Source organism: Anolis sagrei, chromosome 4 (assembly GCF_037176765.1).
Source record: "Anolis sagrei isolate rAnoSag1 chromosome 4, rAnoSag1.mat, whole genome shotgun sequence".
Lineage (NCBI taxonomy): Eukaryota > Metazoa > Chordata > Lepidosauria > Squamata > Dactyloidae > Anolis > Anolis sagrei.
The window spans coordinates 243837300-243861946 of NC_090024.1; the positions used below are offsets into that span (position 1 = coordinate 243837300).

General features: G+C 43.5%; 1 protein-coding gene across 1 annotated transcript; it reads left to right on the forward strand.

Moving 5' to 3' along the window:
• Positions 1-4804: 4804 nt before the first annotated feature.
• On the forward strand, positions 4805-24134 carry LOC137096867 (BPI fold-containing family B member 4-like). Its single transcript, XM_067467120.1, has 11 exons — positions 4805-4810; positions 6913-6976; positions 10131-10222; positions 10362-10544; positions 15252-15305; positions 18998-19018; positions 20174-20320; positions 20478-20545; positions 21865-21907; positions 23463-23526; positions 24124-24134. The coding sequence occupies exons 1-11, from the start codon at positions 4805-4807 to the stop codon at positions 24132-24134; spliced, it is 753 nt and encodes a 250-aa protein (XP_067323221.1).
• The last annotated feature ends 513 nt before the right edge of the window (positions 24135-24647 follow it).

A 24647-nucleotide genomic window follows, 5' to 3' on the forward strand; every position in this document is an offset into this window, starting at 1 on the left:
AAGTCCAGTCATGTCTGACTCTGAGGGTTGGTGCTCATCTCAATTTCTAAGCCGAAGAGCCAACGTTGTCCTTAGACACCTCCAAGGTCATGTGGCCGGCATGACTACATGGAGCGCCGTTACCTTCCCGCCGGAGCGGTACCTATTGATCTACTCACATTTGCATGTTTTCGAACTGCTAGTTTGGCAGAAGCTAGGGCTGACAGCGGAAGCTCACGCCGCTCCCCGGAATCGAACCTGTGACCTTTCGATCAACAAGCTTAGCAGCTCAGTGCTTTAACCCACTGCGCCACCGGATAGATAAGCTTAATTGAGAAGATTGAGTTCTATAGTTATAGAGAGAGAGTCTTCACCGCTTTGTCTCCAGAACTAACCTTAAGCTATAGATAGGGGGAAAAACCTGCTTTTTTCTAACCATAACAGCTTAGGGTTAGGGTGTTAATATTCCAGGATCTTATCTGCCATCTGGAGAAAAAGTTACCTCTGTAACTGAAGAAAAGAAAGAATATCTCTGTGGTTTCATCTATTGACTGTTTGTTTGCAACTTTGATGAACTGTGCCAAGTCTGCAAGGACTTTGTATAAATAAATATCCCCTTTTAATGTTTAAAATCAGTAATAGCCTCAGTTGCTGAGTATCTCAAGCTTCTCAAGAAAGACACCTGCAGTTCACTCAGACATAGAGAGAAGCACGTCGCAGTTTTATATTTTATAGCGTCTGGGTGGACGGCACAAGATGTATCCTTACTCTACGAAAGCTCATACTACTAATTTCCCAAGGTGCTACTAGACCCCTTTGCAAACTGATCTGGACTAATAAACAGCTGTGACTTTATGTATTATCAGTATTGCGTTACTTCCCAGTTCTGCTCAAATGGGAATATGAAACACGTTTTAGTTTTTATCGGATACTGAGGAAACAGGGAAAAGGGAAAATGGGAGAGGACCTGAGATGAGACCCTTTCCCCCGTTTGATATTAAATCGATGAGATGTTTGTTTCCTAATACTGTGTTATAAGTGTCACATTGTAATGGAGTGTGTCCTTGCATTTGTATTTTTTAGAATCTTTTCAGGCTCCAGTGTGATTACTACTTCAGTTGATCTGACTGTTAAATTTACTGTAGGAGTATTAGACTTTTCTGGTGGAGAATTCAATTTTGTAATTCCTTCTTGTCTGATCGCAGTTGGAGCCATTGATGTCAAGCTCTTGGATGGGTGAGTATGCCTGCCACAGATGCAGGAGAAACGTCAGGAGAGAATACTTCTAGAACATGGGCATACAAGCCGAAAAACCTACAACAACTTAGAGTCCATATCCCCCTTCAATTATGGTGCCCAGAATGGGACACAGTGTGATTCCAGGTGTGGTCTAACCAAGGCAGAATAGAGCATGGGGAGCATGGCTTCCCTGGATCTAGACACTAGACTCCTATTGATGCAGGCCAAAATCCCATTGGCTTTTTTTGCCACTGCATGACATTCCTGGCTCATGTTCACCTTCCTCCCCATGAGGACTCCAAGGTCTTTTTCACATGTCCTGCTCTCGAGCTAGGCATTGTCTCCGATTCTGTATCTTTGCATTTCACTTTTTCTGCCTAAGTGGAGTCTCTTGCATTTGTCCCTGTTGAACTTCATTGTGTTAGTTTTGGTCCATCATCTCTCTAATCTGTTAAGATTGTTTTGAATTCTGCTCCTTTAATCTCTCAAGGCTGACTGTCCAATTCGTTGGCAGACATATTAGGGCTGGGAGGTTTTGTTTCGTTAATTCGTAATTCGTTAAAAATTTGTTATTTTTTTGATAATGAAGCGATAATGAACCATTCTGGAGCAACTTAAAAACGAAACGAATTTTTAAATTCGTTTCGTAAATGCTTCGGATTTGTTATGTATTCGTTTCGTTATCGGTTTGAGGTCGTTTTGTTATTATTTCCGTATGTCTGGCGCAAGTTTTATAGTTGTTTTTTGTTTAATTAGTGAAAAAAAATTATAATATCACACCAACAGTCAACAACAGAGGGAGAGGGAAGCTTCAGAAGTTCCCCCTGACCCATTTGGAGGGTTTTTAGCGTATTGCGCGGTCGCGTCCGCCATTAACGAATCGATTCGTTATTGTTTCGTATTTGTTTTGTTAATGTTTTGTATTTTTTTTAACATTTACGAAATTTCGTAAATATCGAACTTTTTAAAAGAAAAATTTCGGAATTCTTTTAAATATCGAAACGCAAAAAACCCCAAAAAACGAATCGATTTTAGAAACAAATTTTTCCATTGTTACCCAGGCCTAAGACATATGTCATCTTAATAATAATAATAATAATAATAATAATCTTTATTTAGACCCCACCACCATCTCCCCCAACGGGGATTTGGGGAAGCTTACATGAGTCCAAGCCCAAACAACAAATTAAAGCAAAATAAAACCAAAAACACAAACAACAAACAACAACATCTATATATATATATAAAAATGCTCTGTGAATAATAAGTACCTTAAAAACAAAAGAATCAATGAACAAAATCACACCAAATTTGGCAACAAAACATCTCACAACACAAGGAGTGACCCTCACTTAAAAAATTATGATTTTGTCATTTGGGAGTTGTAGTTCCTGGGATTTATAGCTCACCTATAATCAAAGAGTATTCTGAACCTCACCAACGATGGAATTGAACCAAACTTGGCACACGGGACTCCCCTGACCAACAGAAAACACTAGAAGGGTTTGGTGGGCATTGACCTTGAGTTTTGGAGTTGTAGTTCCCCTACATCTAGAGAGCACTGTGGACTCAAACAATGATGGATCTGGACCAAACTTGGCACGAATACTCAATATGCCCAAACATAAAAACAGGTGGAGTTTGGGGGAAATAGACCTTGACATTTGGGAGTTGTAGTTGCTGGGATTTATAGTTCATTTATAGTTACTGGGGGTCTTGACTTCCCAGGTTGAGAAATGCTGCCTTAAGGTCATCCAGTCCAACTCCCTTCACCAGGGCAAGAAAACATAATCAAAGCCCTCCTGACAAAGGGCCATCCAGCCATTCACATACACATATATGTATATGACAGATGCAGTATCAAAGATTTGAAAGGGACCCCTAAAGAAGGACAATGATATGTTGCATGGTCCAGAGTGGGCAAACCAGACAATACCTCACTACTTTTGAGGATGCTTGCCATAGATGCAGGCGAAACATCAGGAGAGAATGCCTCTAGACCATGGCCATACAGTCCGAAAAAACCAACAACAACCCAGTGATTCCGGCCATGAAAGCCTTCAACAAAGCCTTCGACAAAACCAGACAATCTCTACATCAACATTGTCAAAGAAACAGCAAGAAACACTGTTTACCCACAAGTAGAAAGACATTACATATATTAGAAACCAACACTTTCTCATTACTTTATTTTCCAGATCACCAGACTGGGCCACAGCAAAGCGTGGTAGGGGACCGCTAGTAATTACATAATTACATGGCCAGGGTTGTTGTTATTTCCACCTTTTCGTATAACTCTCACTTTGAAAAATTATTGAAACTATATTTCATTTAAAATGCTTATGGGATAACTGTGTTGTTTCAGTTGTCAACTTGCCATCTCTCAAATAGCCCTCGTTATTTCTACTTGACTGTACAATAGAGTTCTCCCCTTGCCCAGTGAATACTACAGTTCTCATGATTATTGTTTTATTTTGCAGTGTGCTTTCATCATCACAGATATCAACAATCCAGCAATTGCTTACCTCAGATTTACAACAAAAAGTAAGGCGCCCGTCTATTAACAAGGGATGGGAAAGCATTAGTAGCCTAATCAAGTGCTGATCACATTTGCAGATGACATCAAATTAGGAGGAATGGCTAATACTCCAGAAGACAGGGCCAGACTACAAAATAGAATCATACGAGGGGTATTTTTAAAGTAAGGTCCGTTTTGTTGTAGACACTAGTAGTTCGTGCGCATACCGCAACGAGTGCATGCGTCGTGTACCGGCATGCCTTGGGAACAACTGTGCTCAGTTTCCGCTCTATAGCTCACCTGTATGGTTCTGTTCTGTGCTTTAAAAATGTTTAAGACTATCAACTCACTCTCCGCATGTGAGGTTCGCTCAGTGATACGGTTTTTGTCAGCAAGGAACCTGCCTGCTGCAGAAATTCTTCGACACATTTGTGAAGTGTACAGTGATACTGTTATGAGTGAAAGCAAAGTGCATAAGTGGGTACAACAGTTCAAAAATGGCCGTGACAACGTCCATGATGAGGACTGCTCTGGTCGCCCTTCTTTGATTACAGACAATTTGATTTGATCACACACTCAAATCTTTGGCTTTTGTGGTCCTCTGTTAGGAGTTTCGGGACCCAACGGGAGCACAGTTTCCTAAACTTTAGGTGTTCAGAAACAATGTTGTAAAGCACTGATCTCAACATGTCAGGAAATTTGTTTGAGAGATCTGTTATTGGGAAGCGCCTGTTCTCACGAATCCTTGCTTCCACTGAAGCCACCAAATCGTCTGTAATCAAAGAAGGGTGACCGGAGCAGTCCTCATCATGGACGTTGTCACGGCCATCTTTGAATTGTCATAACCACTTATGCACTTTGCTTTCACTCCTAACAGTATCACCGTACACTTCACAAATCTGTTGATGATTTTCTGCAGCAGGCAGGTTCCTTGCTGACAAAAACCGTATCACTGAGCGAACCTCATATGCGGCGGGTGAGTTGATAGTCTTAAATATTTTTAAAGCACAGAACAGAACCGTACAGGTTAGCTACAGAGCGGAAACCGAGCACAGTTGTTCCCGAGGCATGCCGGTACACGACGCACACGCTCGTTGCAGTATGCACGCGAACTACTAGTGTCTGCAAAAAAAGGGACCTTACTTTAAAAATACCCCTCGTAGAATCATAGAATTATAGAATCATAAAATCATAGAGTTGGAAGAGACCTCATGGGCCATCCAGTCCAACTCTATGAGATTGGCCTGAGTAGCCTTGTGGTGTCTTCTAACTTTATGAGATTGACCAGGGTGGCCTTGTGGTTTCTTCTAACTCTATGAGATTGACCTGGGTGGCCTTGTGGCATCTTATAACTCTATAAGATTGACCAAGATGACCTTGTGGTTTCTTCTAACTCTATGAGATTGACCTGGGTGGCCTTGTGGTTTCTTCTAACTCTATGAGATTGACCAGGGTGACCTTGTGGTTTCTTCTAACTCTATGAGATTGACCAGGGTGACCTCGTGGTTTCTTCTAACTCAATGAGATTGACCTGGGTGACCTTGTGGTTTCTTCTAACTCTATGAGATTGAACTGGGTGACCTTGTGGTTTCTTCTAACTCTATGAGATTAGCCTGGGTGACCTTGTGGTTTCTTCTAAATCTATGAGATTGAACTGGGTGACCTTGTGGTTTTTTTCTAACTCTATGAGATTGACCTGGGTGGCCTTATGGTTTGTTTTTTAACTCTATGAAATCGGTATGGGTGACCTTGTGATTTCTTTTAAGTCTATGAGATTGGCCTGGGTGGCCTTGTGGTTTCTTCTAACTCTATGAGATTGACCTGGGTGGCCTTGTGGCATCTTATAACTCTATAAGATTGACCAAGATGACCTTGTGGTTTCTTCTAACTCTATGAGATTGACCTGGGTGGCCTTGTGGTTTCTTCTAAATCTATGAGATTGAACTGGGTGACCTTGTGGTTTCTTCTAACTCTATGAGATTGACCAGGGTGACCTCGTGGTTTCTTCTAACTCAATGAGATTGACCTGGGTGACCTTGTGGTTTCTTCTAACTCTATGAGATTGAACTGGGTGACCTTGTGGTTTCTTCTAACTCTATGAGATTGACCTGGGTGGCTTTATGGTTTCTTTTAACTCTATGAAATCGGCATGGGTAACCTTGTGGTTTCTTATAAGTCTATGAGATTGGCCTGGGTGGCCTTGTGGCATCTTCTAACTCTATAAGATTGACCAAGGTGACCTTGTGGTTTCTTCTAACTCTATGAGATTGACCTGGGTGGCCTTGTGGTTTCTTCTAACTCTCTGATAATATGCTTTGGTGATATGAATGTGTAATCAATGCATCTTTTGAATTGAGAATTAGAAAAAGGAATATTTCTAGGACTATGTGGCCCTCCAAACAATGTTATGAAATATTGAAATCAAAACGATGAAGAATAAATATTGACTCACACGTCAAAAGGATTGCTTTGCTGACAGTTTTGCTTTGCTGACAGCAATAGGACTGTGGGGGACTTTTTTTTATCTTCGATGATTATTTTATATCTCTGTGTAATTGTGGTTTAAACTGTCTTGGGTCTTTGGAGAGAGGCGATATAGAAATGTCCCAAATAAATAAATAATATCACTGAGATGGTGATTAAATATGATACCTAGGAAATGTGAGCTAAATCTAAAGACAAAATTATTTGGTGTTTCATGAAGACCTTATATACATATCCTGAAACTGTACACAATATCTTAAATAATTTTAAAATGTGTGGAACAAAGTTTGAGAATGTTGAACCATCAGAATCATAGAATCATAAAATCCTGGAGTTGGAAGAGACCTCATGGGCCATCCCATCCAACCCCATTCTGCCAAGAAGCAGGAAAATCACATTCAAAGCATCCCGGCAGATGGTCGGCCAGCCTCTGTTTGAAGGCCTCCAAAGAAGGCACCTCCACCACACCCCAGGGCAGAGAGTTCCACTGCTGAACAGCTCCCACAGGAAGTTCTTCCTAATGTTCAGGTGGAATCTCCTTTCCTGTTAGTTGAAGCCATTGCTTCTCATTGTAGCGAACAAAGGTAAACTATTTTGGAGTAGTTTGGATTCCTAAGTAAGGGCTGCTTAGCCAAACTGCAGGGGGAAATGCAACTCTTCACTGGCTCTTATTCTCTTTCTTCATCCTGCAGTTATGCCCCATTGTGGTGAATGTCTATGATGAAGTAAATCTGGCATGGCTGAACTATGTAAATGGTAAGGACCTTGCATCTGAACCCTCCCTGGACTTATTTATTGCATACCTGGCAGTGCAAAATGGCTGCAACTCAGCAGGAGACACCATTGTGTGTCCTACAGTTTCAAAGTACTGAGCCTGAAATTGCCATGCAATGGGCATTTAGAACACATCGGAAAGTAGTGTCAGGTGGAAAGACAATTACATTTTTCTTGTGGTGATATGTTAAAGACGTGTTGTATGTACCACCTCTACTGTATGGTCTGGGAACAGAATATCATAAAAGTTTTAGAGAAGTATTGATCCAGTCCAACCACCTCCTTCCCTCCCTCCTCCCTTCCCTCCCTTTCTCTACTTTTCTTCCTTCTCCTTCCCTCCCTTCTTCCCTTTCTTTCCTTCCTTTTTCTCCTCCCCTCGCCAGCTTCATCCTCCTTTATTAAATCTACAGTGTAGAGATGCACTCAAAGTCAATTTTATTTATTTATTTATTTATTTGGGGTTCTTGTACCCCGCCCTTCTCACCCCGAAGGGGACCCAGGGCGGCTTACAACAGCAAGGCACACTTAGATGCCTGCCACACAAACAATCATCACAAAAGTACAACAATTCAAAGTTCCCACAATTCAAGCCATTATCCCAATAAAATCTATAAAATCGATAAAAACAATAAGAACAATACAAACCTAATTCTTCCTCCTTCCTCAATCCTGCTGATCTTACACATCTGATAGTCTTATTTAGTTGTCTTATTTAATTGCCTGGTTGCCCAAAGGCCTGGTTCCACAACCATGTCTTCACCCTCCTCCTGAAGGAGAGGAGGGATGGTGATGCTCTGATTTCCCCCGGGAGTGAGTTCCACAGGTGAGGGGCCACCACTGAGAAGGCCCTGCTCCTCGTCCCCACCAGCCTCACTTGTGACAGTGGTGGGGTCGAGAGCAGGGCCCCCCCAGATGATCTCAAACTCCGAGGTGGGACGTAAAGGGAGATACGTTCGGATATCAACCCTTCCACATTGCCATGTAAAATCCAGATTATCTACTTAGGACTGGATCAGGCCTGTAGCGGGGGGGGGGGGGGTTAGGGGTTCAACCCCCCCCCCGAAATATTTCAGATTTTTTTAAAAAACCTGGTTTACTCATGAATTTTAACTGGTTAACCAAATCCTCATGCTAAGTCTATGAGATGCAAAAAATCAAGGGTCCCTCCAGAACTGCAAGCACTATCTCAAGCACATATTGACAATTTATTCACACTGTCATTACTTACAGCAATAGCCGATGTAGTGAAGCAACCAAGTTATGGGTGTGTGTGTTGAATGCTCTCATTAAGGAGGCCAGACTTGGTGGAGGTGGTTGACAAGGGCGGAGCTGCAGGCTATTGAAGGCTGCTCTGCCCCCTGCTGTGCTCTTTGCTTCAGCCTGAGCTAGGAGGCAGGTTTCAACCCCCCCCCCTTGAAAATTTCAACCCCCCCCCGTGAAAATTTCAACCCCTCCCGAATTTTTTTTCTGGCTACGGCCCTGGACTGGATTATATGGCAGCGTAGACACATGCGCACACTCATGCGCACACACATATATGGATGGATGTTGCATCACTGGCGATATATATAATTACAATACTTCATATATTACTATGATATATATTGCTATATAATACACATATATTATATTATATTATATATATATATATATATAAAACTATATATTACTATATTAAACAGAATAGAGTTAAGAATTAAATAGAATAGAGTTAGAAGGGACTTTACCATGGTATTGGGGGAGAACGGACAAGAAGGAAGGAGAGAAGAAAAGAGGGAGGGAAAAGGGGAAGGAAGGAGAGAAGGAAGGAAAGAAAAAAGTACCGAAGGAAATGCAGGAAAGAGGTAAAGAAGGAAGGAAGGAGAAAAGGAAATAAAAAGTGAAAGAAGGAAAGAAACAGAGAGGGAAGAAAGGAGACAAAGGAAGAAGTAGAGAAAGGAGAGGAAAGGAAGGAAAGAGAGAAGGAAGGAAGGATGAAACCAAAGAGCGAAAGAAGGAATGAAAGAAAGAGGTAGAGAAGGAAGAAAGGAGAGAAAGGGGAAGGGGGAAAAAGGGGGGGAGGAATAAGTAGGTACCTCTCATAATAGTCCAGATATCTACCTCTACTTCAAAAATTATTACTATAGGCCACAGCAACGCGTAGAATCATAGAATCAAAGAGTTGGAAGAGACCTCATGGGCCATCCAGCCCAACCCCATTCTGCCAAGAAGCAGGAATATTGCATTCAAATCACCCCTGACAGATGGCCATCCAGCCTCTGTTTAAAAGCTTCCAAAGAAGGAGCCTCCACCACACTCCGGGGCAGAGAGTTCCACTGCTGAACGGCTCTCACAGTCAGGAAGTTCTTCCTCATGTTCAGATGGAATCTCCTCTCTTGTAGTTTGAAGCCATTCTTCCATTGCGTCCTAGTCTCCAGGGAAGCAGAAAACAAGTTTGCTCCCTCCTCCTCCCTGTGGCTTCCTCTCACATATTTATACATGGCCCTCATCATATCCCCTCTCAGCCTTCTCTTCTTCAGGCTAAACATGCCCAGCTCCTTAAGCCGCTCCTCATAGGGCTTGTTCTCCAGACCTTTTATCATTTTAGTCGCTCTCCTCTGGACACATTCCAACTTGTCAATATCTCTCTTGAATTGTGGTGCCCAGAATTGGACACAATATTCCAGATGTGGTCTAACCAAAACAGAATAGAGGGGTAGTATTACTTCCCTAGATCTAGACACTATGCTCCTATTGATTCAGGCCAAAATTCCATTGGCTTTTTTTGCCGCCACATCACATTGTTGGCTCATGTTTAACTTGTTGTCTACAAGGACTGCAAGATCTTTTTCACACGTCCTGCTCTCGAGCCAGGCATCCCCCATTCTGTATCTTTGCATTTCGTTTTTCCTGCCAAAGTGGAGTATCTTGCATTTGTCACTGTTGAACTTCATTTTGTTAGTTTTGGCCCTTCATCTCTCTAATCTGTCAAGATCGTTTTGAATCCTGCTCCTGTCCTCTGGAGTATTGGCTATCCCTTCCAATTTGGTGTCGTCTGCAAACTTGATGATCCTGCGTGGCAGGGCACAGCTAGTACACAGATATATTCCTAAAATAAGTGTTGATGTTCATGTCCATTTGTTCTGTTTCCGCACAGTGGATTTTCCCCTGGGTGCCTATGGAAAACTGACGTATCAATTGGCAGCCTTGCCTGTGATAACATCTGAGTATATTGGAATAGATGTCAGTGTGAGTATCAGCAACAGAAAGAAATACCCGCTTATAGCTCTATCTGCACTTTTCCCGTCTTCTGTTTGCTAGCACTCAACTAAGGAAGCACTCGGGCACCTGAGAGGAGCTCATACCTGGCCCTTCTCTGTCTTTTCAGGTTGCTTTCCAATACGAAGAGTCAAGCATAATTGTCTCTCCCCCTGTCACAGATGTTCCTATAGCCGTGCCTCCTCTGGACAACTACGTTTTCTGCCTGGCTATCAGTCCACCTGCAATTAATATTCTGCTGTATGCCATTGCCCCCAAAGTACCTCTGGAAGTGAGCAATAGCCCAGCAGTGGTGAGTTCTCTCTCTTTAATAGGTATCTCTAACCCCAAATGGTAAGGTGAGTGTTACTGGACATTGTGGCACGTAGTTGGCATCCCACAGAGGCTGCTCCATCAGCAAGAGTGACGTGAGCAGGTGAGCGCCCTTTTTTATTCCCACGCTCCCTGATGTCACGCAAGTTCCAGCATCCTGGCACAGAGGTTTTAATTATTTATCGTGTCATTATCAACCAGACAATTGTATTACATTTTAAACAATTTTTTAACAAACAGACAAAACAGGGTTTGCAAGCTTGGTAGTTGATTAGATGTCCTTTGACCAGTATCTGGCCACTTGGAGTGCCTCTGGTGTTACTATAAGAAGGTCCTCCCTTGTGCATGTGGCAGGGCTCAGGTTGCATTGCAGCAGGTGGTCAGTGGTTTGCTCTTCTCCACACTCACATGTCGTGGATTCTACTTTGTGGCCCCATTTCTTAAGGTTGGCAGCGCGTGGTTCCAGAGTGCAATCTGATCAGCACCTTCCAAGTCGCCCAGTCTTCTGTGTGCCCAGGGGGGAGTCTCTCATTTGGTATCAGACATTGGTTGAGCTTCTGGGTTTGAGCCTGCCACTTTTGGACTCTCGCTTGCTGGGGTGTTCCAGCGAGTGTCTCTGTAGATCTTAGAAAACTATTTCTTGATTTAAGTCGTTGACGTGCTGGCTGATACCCAAACAGGGGATGAGCTGGAGTTGTCTCTGCCTTGGTCCTTTCACTATTGGCTGCTACTTCCCGGCAGATGTCAGGTGGTGCAATACCGGCTAGACAGTGTAATTTCTCCAGTGGTGTAGGGTGCAGACACCCCGTGATAATGCGACACGTCTCATTAAGAGCCACATCTACTGTTTTAGCGTCGTGAGATGTGTTCCACACTGGGCATGCATACTCAGCAGCAGAGTAGCACAGCACAAGGGCAGATGTCTGGTTGTGATCCCCAGGTTGTGCCAGTCAGCTTTCGTATGATGTTGTTTCTAGCGCCCACTTTTTGCTTGATGTTCAGGCAGTGCTTCTTGTAGGTCAGAGCACGGTCCAGAGGGACTCCCAAGTATTTGGGTGGAACGGCGTTACCACACTATTGTATTTATTCATATCCTGCTTTCATGTTTGTTTATATTCTACACAAGGTAGGCGATGGAAATGTTGTGAAATTTCGCTTATTGTGTAACATAGAAAAAAAACTGCCTTCAAAAGAAAACTAGATTACAAAAGTTCTAGACTTTTACTTACTTAGGCGAGACCTCATTGTCCGAGTAAGATTGTTCTCTAAGTTGGGTGTCCTGGCGGTGAGTACTTAGATGACTTAGGTGGGGCCTATTTATTATTATTATTATTATTATTATTATTATTAATTTTGAACACTTGTACTCCTCCCTTCTCAACCCCCTGAGGGGGACTCAGGGCAGCTTCCAATCGGCAGCAATTCAATGCCACAATATGAACATTGTCGCACACCAAGGCTGAAAGCACCCCTTTGAACCCACAAACACCCAAAAGTTCTTAAGCAATAAACAGTTTATTGAATAAATTCAAGCAGTATTGAAAAGGGTAAAAAAGGCAAGTAAAAGATTATGTAGAAAGTCTAAAAACAATCCAAACCGGCAGGTAGGCAAATTTAATCCATAAAAGAGAACAGAGATTATTCTTAATTCCACAGCAAAATCCACAAATGCATAGTCCTTAAAACCCCCAGAGGAAAATCATAGAATCATAGAATCAAAGAATCAAAGAGTTGGAAGAGACCTCATGGGCCATCCAGTCCAACCCCCTGCCAAGAAGCAGGAATATTGCATTCAAATCACCCCTGACAGATGGCCATCCAGCCTCTGCTTAAAAGCTTCCAAAGAAGGAGCCTCCACCACACTCCGGGGCAGAGAGTTCCACTGCTGAATGGCTCTCACAGTCAGGAAGTTCTTCCTAATGTTCAGATGGAATCTCCTCTCTTGTAGTTTGAAGCCATTGTTCTGCGTCCTAGTCTCCAAGGAAGCAGAAAACAAGTTTGCTCCCTCCTCCCTGTGGCTTCCTCTCACATATTTATACATGGCTATCATATCTCCTCTCAGCCTTCTCTTCTTCAGGCTCTTGAAGCCTGAAGTCTCTTGAAAAGCCAGGGAACAAGGTTGCACAGATCCAAAATCCACAGAAGAATTACATGGGAAAACATTCACCAACAGCAACTTGAATATGAGACTTTAGCAGAGATTCCCATGAATCTTGACATGACATACATACAAGACTTGATCAGTAACCGACGTTGCGCTCACTGAAGGCAGTGCTGTGAAAGCCCTATATTTATTCAAAAAGACCTACACAAAATGCATTCTGATTCCCTTGAGAACTCTCCTGTAAATTCCTCTTTTCCTTTATCCTGGCAGATCTTCTGACTCCCCCTTTCAGGTGGCGATCTTGACAGATTTGACTCCTTCTATCAAAGGTTGATTCCTCCCAGTTGCTCGTTAACACATTCCCTTCACTTTCCTTATCTAGCAAAACAAGCTGGTTCCCATCAGACTGCCTGGAAACCACTCTGTCTTGAGAACTAACAATCCCAGAGTCTTCTAACTCCCCTTGCACTGCCGTTTGTTCTGTGCCCTCTCTTTCATTCACAGACCCCTGAGAATCTACATTAAAATCCAACATGGAAATCTCTGAAGGGTCCTGCTTTGAAGGAGAGTGAACATAAACAGAATCCTCTTCTTGAGGCAGTGGGACAACCCCGGTCGGCCGAGCTCCTACATACATGATAAAAACAAACAATCAATAATTATAAATAGTTGAAAGCATTGAAACAATACACTTAAGAACTACTAAGAATTACCACTCTGGTGGCCATTATTAGCCGAAAACTGGTTGAATGCTCCATCAAACTTATCCATAATCCATTTCCATGCCATTGTCAACATTGCTATTGTCATTGTCCGCTTAACTACCTGAAGGCCTGGTCCCACATCCATGTTTGTAACTTTTTTCTAAAGGAGAGGAGGGGTGTAGATGATCTAATTTTCCCGGGGAATGAGTTCCACAAAGCAGGGTATTCTTGATCTGCATCTTCTCCTGCAGTGAGGGCATTGGTTTCCAAGGTGGAAGGTGGCCCCAGTTGGGGTTGGATTGACACGCCTTCCTCTTGGCACGTTTCTCTCTTTTACCCTCCATTCGTGCCTCTTCAAATTCTGCAGCACTGCTGGTCACAGCTGACCTCCAGCTGGAGCACTCAAGGGCCAGGGCTTCCCAGTTCTTGGTGTCTGTGCCAGAGTTTTTAAGGTTGGCTTTGAGCCCATCTTTCAATCTCTTTTCCTGTCCTCCAACATTTTGTTTTCTGTTTTGAGTTTGGAGTAGAGCAACTGCTTTGGGAGATGGTGGTCGGGCATCTGGACAACATGGCCAGTCCAGTGGAGTTGATGGCGGAGGACCATCACTTCAATGCTGGTGGTCTTTGCTTCTTCCAGCATGCTGACATTTGTCCGCTTGTCTTCCCAAGAGATTTGCAGGATTTTTCAGAGGCAGTGCTGATGGAATCGTTCCAGGAGTTGCAGGTGACATCTGTAGATAGTCCACGTCTCGCAAGTGTAGAGCAGGGTTGGGAGGACAAGGGCTTTATAAACAAGCACCTTGGTCTCCCTACGGATATTCCAGTCCTCAAACACTCTCTGCTTGATTCGGAAAAATGCTGCACTCGCAGAGCTCAAGCGGTGTTGTATTTCAGCATCTAGAACTGGCAGAAATAAGCTAGTTGTCTTCCTTGATAAAAAAAAAGTGGTCAACTAGCAATATTTCAAGAAAAGGTGAACTGATTGTATTATTTATAAAGAGAAAAGAGAATGCAAAAAAATAATTTGTGGGCTTTGAAAATTAAGTAAAATATTGAATCAGTGAGGGAAGGCGATTAAGGTGATTGAGTTAGCAGGATCACAATTCTCCCTGGCTAAAACATCTGCCATATGCCTAGTAGGCTTGGTTGATCCAGCTCGTTAATTTCTAATCTCGTTAAGAAATCGTAAATAAAATACTTTTAAAAGTGATATCGATGCGTTTTGGCAACCCGGAAGTGTTTTTGCCATATCGAAGCTGCGTCCGCCATCTTCCTTACGACTTCCGGAAGTGCCTCCTATATACTAAACAAGTTTAGAACCATTTTTTTCTTGATCAACCAAGCCTAATGCCTAGATGCTTTTGAACTGTGGTGTTGGAGGAAAGTTCTGAGAGTGACTTGGATGGCCAGAAGATCCAACTAGTCCATACTTCCGGAAATAAAGCCCGACTGCTCACTGGAGGGAAGAATAGTAGAGGCCAAGATGAAGTCCTTTGGTCACATCATGAGAAGACAGGAAAGCTTAGAGAACATAATGATGCTGGGGAAAATGGAAGGAAAAAGGAAGAGGGGCCGACCAAGGGCGAGATGGATGGATGGCAACCTTGACGTGACTGGCTTGACCTTGAAGGAGCTGGGGGTGGTGACGGCCGACAGGGAGCTCTGGCGTGGGCTGGTCCATGAGGTCACAAAGAGTCGGAGATGACTGAACGAATGAACAACAACACGCATAGCTAGCAAGATCTTCTTTGTTGCATTGTATTAACAGGGCATGGTTATTTTACTTCCCTTACTTATAGCATTCATTTCAAAGTGAGTAGCAATGCGTTTGGTCCTCAGATGTATGTACTAATGCTCTTCCTTCCATTCCTTACAACAGTTCTCTAAAGCCGAGGAACTGAAGGATGGTCTTCTGGCTCTGGTTCCATCTGGGGTGAGTGATGCCTTTCCAAAGGTAGCCCAGCACAATGCCGATTCCCTGAAATGAAAGGCCATCTTAAAAGCTGTATTGAACAGAAGGACTTTGGGACAAAGAATACCACTGGAGATCCTAGAGAAAGCCTACAGAGAACGTATTCATGGGGTCACCATTGACCTCATCACACTAGAGAATGAATCCACTTTAAATCCGGTTGCTGCCTCCTGCAGAATTATGGGGTTTGTAGTATAGTGAGGCTGTTAAAGGCTCTTTACAATTCATAACAGGAGCAAAATTACATTTATGAAGTAGCAACGAAAATAAGGTTATGGTTGGGGGTCATCACAACATGAGGACCTGTATTAAGGGGTCACGGCATTAGGAAGGTTAAGAAACATTGTTCTAGAGGCATTTTCTCCTGACTTTTCGCCTGCATCTATGGCAAGCCTCCTCAGAGGTTGTGAGGATGCTTGCCATAGATGCAGGTGAAATGTTAGGAGAGAATGATTCTAGAACATGGTCATATAGCCCAAAAAAACCTACAACAACCCAGTGATTCCGGCCATGAAAGCCTTCGACAATATGTTGCACTTTCCTCTGTTTTTTCCATCATTAGCCAGATAATCTAATTCCTACTCTTTTTTTGGCATTCACATGAGAAAACCGGCGAGTTGATTCATGCTCCTACCAAGAAAATCATAACTCAATCTAAACAAGATAGCCCTGCATTCCTAACAGATCAGGTTTTGGGTCTAACAGTCTGCTACCAATCTCTTTTCTAATATTACCCATTATGTCTATTACATATATGATTATATATGAGCACTAAAACACATATTATTTAATATACGTTTTATTTGTTTGTTTATTTATTTCCTGCAATGGGATTTTGGCCTGCATCAATAGGAGTGTTGTGTCTAGATCCAGGGAAGTCATGCTCCACATGCTCTATTCTGCCTTAGTTAGACTACTTTACCTGGAATATTGTGTCCAATGCTGGGCACCACAATTGAAGGGGGATATTGACAAGCTGGAATGTGTCTTTAGTTCCACCCCTTTTTCCAGTTTTGAAGGGATAGCTTAGTTATCACAGAGAAGCCTTTTCAAAAGGATGTGTGAGATTCTCCCACCTGTATAAAGTTTCGTTTCTCACAAACTTCGGGGGGAAACAGTTCTAAAAGCTTTTGCTGGGGAATCTACAACCCCACAGCTTCTGTGAAAAGCTTAGCGAAGCTGTTCCACAGCCAGGGCGGCTCGTCCATTACGCGAAGTAAGCGGTCGCAGAACACTTTTTTTTGCCAGGGGCGCAGAGGCGCCTCTGTAAATGCCCCTTGACTGCCACTTGAGGAGCGCCCCCTCAGCTCACAACAGCACTAGCAGTCCGGGGTGAGCCTCGGCTTTCTTGCCTCGCTGCCGGGCAATCCTCTTCCTGTGTCTGAAGACCCCAGCGTGCGCACCAAAAGTCGCCTCTTCTCCTGACTTTCTCTTCAGCCATTGGGACCAAGAGAGAGAGAGAGAGAGAGAGAGCCCCTCCGGCTGGAGGTATCTCCCACCTCCGCTCCCTCCTTTGTTTTTGCGCCTACCTTCAGGAAAGGTGGGCATCTCCACCTCTCTCTCTCTCTCTCTCTCTCTCTCTCTCTCTCTCTCGGTCCCAATGGCTGAAGAGAAAGTCAGGAGAAGGGGTGACTTTTGGTGCACATGCCGGGGTCTTCAGGCACGCCTCTGGACCCAAAGCGGGCCAGGCAAGGGAGCAAGTGCGGCAAGTGTAGTTACTGGGATGTATAGTTCACCTACAATCAAAGAGCATTCTGAACTCCACCAATGATGGAATTGAAACAAATATGGCACACAGAACTCCCACGATGAACAGAAAATATATATCAATGATTGGTTGGGGGGGGGGGGGGGCACCAAAATACTGTTTGCTTACAATTGAAAATTACCTAGGGCCGCCTCTATCCACAGCTTCACTAAGAAATACAACAGCTCTTGCTGGGGTTAAAGAAACCGATCCATTTTGTCCATTGGAAAAAATCCAAAGGATACCAGCTGGAAAATCTGCAGAGTCTTGGCCGGTAAGGTCTACTTGGGTTACCAATAAAGCAAATTGGAACAGGGAGTAGGGCCCCACACCAGCCTAAGAACAGATTGCCCAGGGAGGGGTCAAAGGATTTCCTTTATAGAAGAAAGAAACAGTTCATGAAGCAAGTTGCCTGTCCATTGTGGGCAAGTTAAGAAGTATTTGATTGATTTGTTGAAGATTTCAGCATTAATAAAGGACCTTGTTAAGCTTTCTAAGCTTCTAAAGACTTTGTATAGGGAAATCCACAGGGCCTCTCAGCCGAGGCACCCCGGGCGTCTCGCTGGGCATATAGAGACCATGTCCTGTTAATAGACAATTGCTACAGGCCCAGCGTGTGACAGCACACAAACACACATATATATACACACACAAAGAACATATATACAGACTGGGCCACAGCAACGCGTGGCAAGGGATGGCTAGTACATCAATAAAAACAAAGCAAGCAAGCAAGAAAACACAATACAAATATCATAAATAACATATAAGCATAACACACAAGAGATTTAAAACTGTGGGCAGGGCCAGATGTAGTAAATGAAAAATCTTAAAACACTGAGTGTGAACAGAAGAAGAGTATGTCTAAACAGGGGAGTTTTAGAGCAGTGGTTCTCAACCTGGGGGTCGGGACCCCTGGAGGGGTCGCGAAGGGGTGTCAGAGGGGTCGCCAAAGACCATCAGAAAACACAATATTTTCTGTTGGTCATGGGGGTCTCTGTGTGGGAAGTTCAGCCCAAATCTATCATTGTTGGGGTTCAGAACGCTCCTTGATTGTAGGTGAACTATAAATCCCAGCAAGTACAACTCCCAAATGTCAAGGTCTATTTTCCCCAAACCCCACGAGTGTTCACATTTGAACATAATTGAGTATTCGTGCCAAGTTTGGTCCAGATCCATCATTGTTGGAGTCTAGAGTGCTCTCTGGATATAGGCGAACTTCAACTCCCAAACTCAAGGTCAATGTCCACCAAACCCTTCCAGTATTTTCTGTTGGTCATGGGAGTTCTGTGTGCCAACTTTGGTTCAATTCCGTTGTTGGTGGGGTTCAGAACGCTCCCTGATTGTAGGTGAACTATAAATTCCAGCAACTACAACTCCCAAATGGCAAAATCAATCCTCCCACCAACCCCACCAGTATTGATATTTGGGCATACCGGGTATTTCTGCCAAATTTGCTCCAGTGAATGAAAATACGTCCTGCAGATCATTATTTACATATCGATTCATAATGCTAGGGTTATGGTTGAGGGTCACCACAACATGAGGAACTGTATTAAGGGGTCACGGCATTAGGAAGGTTGAGAACCACTGTTTTAGAGGGTAATGTAGGGAGATGAATCCAACGGGTAGATAAAGTGCTTCAGAGGACATATTGCAGAAAAATGGTCAGATCAGGGCATTGTTTCCTTTACTCAGGGAAGGCACACTGGAACAGCCATGTTTTCAAGCTCCTCCTAAAGACTGCCAATGTGGGGGCTTGTCTGATATCCTTGGGGAGTGAGTTCCAGAGTCGGGGGGCCACCATAGAGAAGGCCCTCTCCCTCAGCCCCTAAGGACCTAAGGATAGAATCCTGACAGCTTCCTTGAGATGCCATGCTAAACCTTTCTTACTTTCTCTCTCTAGGTTCTTCCAGACCTCGCCACGGTACGTGTGATAACCCTTCAGGGGCCTCTGTCCTGGGAAGGGGAGCGTAAAAAAGATAAGCGACCAACTGGGCAGGGGGGACAAGCAATCCCACCGCTGCCACCAGTATAATAAAGATCAACGTTCACTTGGACAGGGGGGACAAGCAATCCCACCACTGCCCACCAGTTAAAGATGTTAACGTTCAGCTGGGCACTGCCTTAACCAAGATAAATGACTATGGCAAGGGGGAAAGACTCACTTATCCCACCTCAGAAATACTATTCAGTGACCGACTGTATTAACGATGTTAATGACCGATGTATTAGGTAGATTCGCCGCCGCCACCTCAATTATATGTCTGAGGAAAACATAAGTGTGAATGTGAAATTGGTAAATTGGGTTCAAGCCCTTTGTTCTTCTTCAACAACTGCTTCTTTCGCTGACTGGACTGAAACGGATTTGTCTTTAGACTAGCTGAGATCTAATGATTGTGACAGACCGAGGCAGACACCAGTTTAAGATGAAACTATAAACAGGTTTATTTAAACTTGGTGAACAATTCAACTCTTAATAAGAGTGGTACATAAGCTTGATGCGGTTTCTAAGGCTTAGCTGGTTAAACAGACAGTCTTACTTTAAGACTTTAACTTTTGTCCCCTGTGAGTTCCTTGTTTCACCTGTTCACTACACTGACACAGTGTGTCCCTGAGAACAGCTCACTGACTGCCTCACAGAGCAAAATAGGCTTTCCTTCACTGACCATACTCTGTACAGTGAACCAGGAACCTTTGCCTTTCCTATGCTCTAACCCTCAAGGCTCACTTCAAAAGTTCTCCCTGTCTAAATTCCTCTCAGCTCCCTCTTCCTAAATATACTTCTACACTCTTCGATGTTTAAAGCTCTTCTCCCCCAGCTTGTCAAAAGACACAGCCTTTTCCCTCTAAAACCTAACTCCTCCCCTGATTGCTCTAGCCAATCAGGAGTCGGCTGACTCCTCCCTCTTGCCTCTTGGCTCCCTGCCTATCTCTGAACATGTCAGCCACTGACTTCAGGCTTCGGCCTTCCTGGCAAAAGGTTAGATTCACCACAGGGAGCAAACCTGCCTTTGAACATTTGTGTTTCCGTGCCAGTGAAACTTTACCATACATCATCTTTATCTCTTTCTTTCTGCAGAGTGATCTCTCCCTTGAAATCACCATCGGAACAAGCCCAACCATTGCTTTCAGCACTACTGGTGCCACTGTGACTCTCATTGCTGACATCGAGATCTTGGGCAAGAGGGCAGATGGATCTAAAGTTTCTGTAGTTGCCGTGAGATGTGTGAGTAGTAGCACCTTCATAAATAAAGGCTCTTCTTCTGTGTGGGGTCAGAAATCTTGAACCCGGGATGGAGTCTGCCATGACAATAAGAAGTTTGGCTCTACCACCTTTTTCTCTACAGTGACCGTTTTATACTTTCTCAAATGTATATTTGCAGAATGTTTCCTTGAAAGCCACCATTGATTTCGTCGATGACAAAGTGATCCTAAGCCTCTCGCTCTCCAAGTAAGTTTTTTTTTGTGTGCTCGTAACACCATTTGACTCAATCTTCCTAATGCCGTGACCACTTAATATAGCTCCTCATGTTGTGCTGATCCCCAACCAGCCAGACCCATTTCCACTACCTTGGCAGCCACCTCTCCACCAAAGTCAACATCGACACCGAAATACAACACTGCCTGAGCTCTGCGAGTGCAGCATTTTTCCGAATGAAGCAGAGAGTGTTTGAGGACCGGGACATCCATAGGGATATAAAGGTGCTTGTTTATAAAGCTATTGTCCTTCCAATCCTGCTCTATGCCTGCGAAACGTGGACAGTCTACAGACATCACATGCAACTCCTGGAACGATTCCATCAGCGCTGCCTCCGGAAAATCCTGCAAATCTCTTGAGAAGACAAGCGGACAAACGTCAGTGTGCTGGAAGAAGCAAATACCACCAGCATTGAAACAATGGTCCTCTGCCATCTACTCCGCTGGACCGGCCACGTTGTCCGGATGCCTGACCACCATCTCCCAAAGCAGTTGCTCTACTTCGAACTCAAGAATGGAAAACAGAATGTTGGAGGACAGGAAAAGAGATTTAAAGATGGGCTCAAAGCCAACCTTAAAAACTCTGGCATAGACACTGAGAACTGGGAAGCCCTGACCCTTGAGCACTCCAGCTGGAGGTCAGCTGTGACCAGCAGTGCTGCAGAATTAGAAGAGGCATGAATGGAGTGCAAAAGAGAGAAACGTGCCAAGAGGAAGGCGCATCAAGCCAACCCCGACCGAGACTGCCTTCCACCTGGAAACCGATGCCCTCACTGTGGGAGAAGATGCAAATCAAGAATAGGACTCCACAATCACCTACGGATTCACCAGAAAACTGATCCTGGAAGACTATCCTACTCGGCAAACGAGGGATTGCCTAAGTAAGTAATTAAGTAAGTTAATTAGATCCTAGGTCTATGTTTCTCAACCTTCCTAATGCCGTGACCACTTAACACAGTTCCTCATGTTGTGGTGACCCCACAATCATAAAATAATTTTCGCTGCTACTTTACAACTGTAATTTTGCTACTGTTATGAACTGTAATGTAAATACCTGATATGAAGCATGTATTTTTAGTCACTGGACCAAATCGGGCACCAATACCCAAAATCGCCCAAATCTGAATAGTGGTGGGGTTGGGAAGGGGGTTTAATTTTGTCATTTGGGAGTTGTAGTTGGATTTATTGTTCTCCTACGATCAAAGTGCATTCATGTTTTTTGTTTGTTTGGATTTTTGTTTTTTTGAATAAAAATTATATATAACAACGGAATCACATATTTTTGTCCCTCAGGAACGTTCTCGGTCTGATATTTTCAGGCGTTGACATCACGGACGTAAGTTGATCTTCTCTGGAGCATCTTTGCATTCATTGCTTTCAACTTTCCTTTTGGGAAATTCACTGGTGTAAACAGGGAAATGTTTGGATCATTGAGAGATGAGATGCAGAAGGTCCTTCCATCTATTCCTGGCATACTTTAAAAGAGCTGGGAAGACTGTTCTATATTTGAAGGCCTTGAGAACCAAAAATGAGTCTTTCCAACTCCTATTCAAGCAGGCCTTTAATGTATATACACAGCAAGGAAGGCTTTTTTGTGGGGGGTGGGGGGGGGGGGGAGGAAATTCTTTTAAAGATTATGATTGCTTTTTAAAACATTTCTTTTATTGTGAATTTTTGAAGAAAGGTTTTGGAAGCTGACTTTTGGAGAAAGGGGCATAAATTTTCAATGAACAAAATGCAACAAAATGCAAGAAATATGGAATACATCAGCTCCCATCTTTAGAAATAATACTACTGTATATACTCAAGTATAAGCCAAGTTTTTCAGGACTTTTTTAGGCTGAATAAGTCCCCCTCGGCATATATTCGGTTTGGCTTATACTCGAGTATACAGGGTAATTTTATTGGTATCTATTTTTATTTTTGAAATTTACCAGTAGCCACTGCATTTCTCACCCTTGGCTTATACTCGAGTCAATAACTTTTGTGTGTGTGTGTGTGTGGTGGTTGGGGTGCTGGTGGTTAACACTTTCAACATAGTGTGCACGCATGTGCTGGTACGGCTGTACCAGGAGCTCCCACTTTATTTGCTTTGTATTGAGGGTTTGTTTGCAGTCCTAGGTTTCAGGGACTCTGCAGATAGGTGGCTTCCTTTGGTTGCAGTTGTAGGGCAAATCACCTGTCCATCATTGTTAAGTTTTGGTCCCGCCCCTTGCTCAGGGCAATTTGGAAAGGAAGGGAGCCATTTTTAGTTAGTCTCAGCAAGGAAAGCTAATGTACAGGACGTGTGCAAGCTTCCCCTGTACAAAAGCTTCAACTTCCGGGGGAGAACAGTCTTAAGAGTCACCAAAGACTTTCCATGGAAACAGCCCTAAAGACCAAAGAACTCCAGCTGGAGAACATCTAAGCCTTTACTGGTAGGTCCACTCAGTGTTTCGAAGCGCAATTCGACCCGGTAGCGGAGCCCACATCAGTAAGGGTTAGATTACAGTCAGCCTGGGAGAAGTTAAAAAGGGGATTTTCCTTTAAAGTAAAGAAGAAGTTATTGAAGACAGTTGCCTGTCCTTTGTGGGCAAGTTTAGGAAGCTACCAGTTGCATAAAAGCCTGAAATCATTTGTTTAACTTTCTGATGACAAGAGAAGTTTCTGTTTGATTGTTCATTAATAAAAGACTTTGTTATACTTCACAAGCCATCTAAAGATCATTTGTGGTGGGAAACCTCTGAGAACTTCTCTTTGGGCCCCCTGAATCAATTCTGCAATGTAGATGTACCCTAACTCTCCTTCTTCAGATAATGGCATTACCTGGCTATACAGGGTTTTAACATTTGCATATGCAGTGTTGACATTTACTCCATGCCTTCACATGTCTCTTCTCCCTTTCTTCACAGGTTAGCAGTCTTCTCAGCCCCATCAATGAATTAGTGAACGAAATCGTTTTGCCTGTTTTCAATGGTAAGATCCTCAGACAAAAAATGGATGAGCAACAGCCAAGGATGTTGGGAAATGTTAGCATAGATTTGGTGATGGGAAGGAAGTCACATTAATTTGGGTAGCAAGTAGGGGAGATGGTTAGATAAATCCACGAGAAAAAAAGGTTACAACAACCCAGTGATTCTGGCCATGAAAGCCTTCAACAATACAGGAAGGTTTTTCTTCACACATATACTTGTGTCCTGCAAGGACTTACCGTAACACATCTGAAGTGTAGAATGAAGGTTGATCTCACTTTGATTGTCATGGCCCAGTGTTATGGATCACAGAAAGCTGTAGCTTGCCAGGGTCTTGAGCCTTCTCTGCCAAGGAGGACTGCTGCCTTACCAAACTACAACTCCCAGGATTTCACAGCACTGAGCCATGGCAGTTCAAGTGGTGTAGAACAGTGGTTCTCAACCTGGGGGTCAGGACCCCTGGAGGGGTCGTGAGGGGTTTTTAGAGGGGTCACCAAAGACCATCAGAAAACACAACATTTTCTGTTGGTCATGGGGGTTCTGTGTGGGAAGTTTCACCCAATTCTATAATTGGTGCGGTTCATAATTCTCTTGATTGTAGGTGAACTATAAATCCCAGCAACTACAACTCCCAAATGTCAAGGACTATTTTCACCAAACTCCACCAGTGTTCATATTTGGGCATATTGAGTATTCATGCCAAGTTTGGTCCAGATCCAACATAGTTTGAGTCCACAATGCTCTCTGGATGTAGGTGAACTACAACTCCAAAGTTCAAGGTCAATGCCCACCAAACCCTTCTAGTGTTTTCTGTTGGCCATGGGAGTTCTGTCTGCCAGGTTTGCTTCGATTCCATCGTTGGTGGAGTAAAGCATGCTCTTTGATTGTAGGTGAACTATAAATCCCAGCAACTACAACTCCCAAATGACAAAATTAATCCCCCCAACCCCACCAGTATTCAAATTTGGTCCAGTGATGAAAATACATCCTGCATATCAGATATTTACATAATAACAGTAGCAAAGTTGCAGATATGAAGTAGCAATAACAATAATTTTTTGCTTGGGGGTCACCACAACATGAGGGACTGTATTAAGGGGTCGTGAAATTAAGATGGTTGAGAAC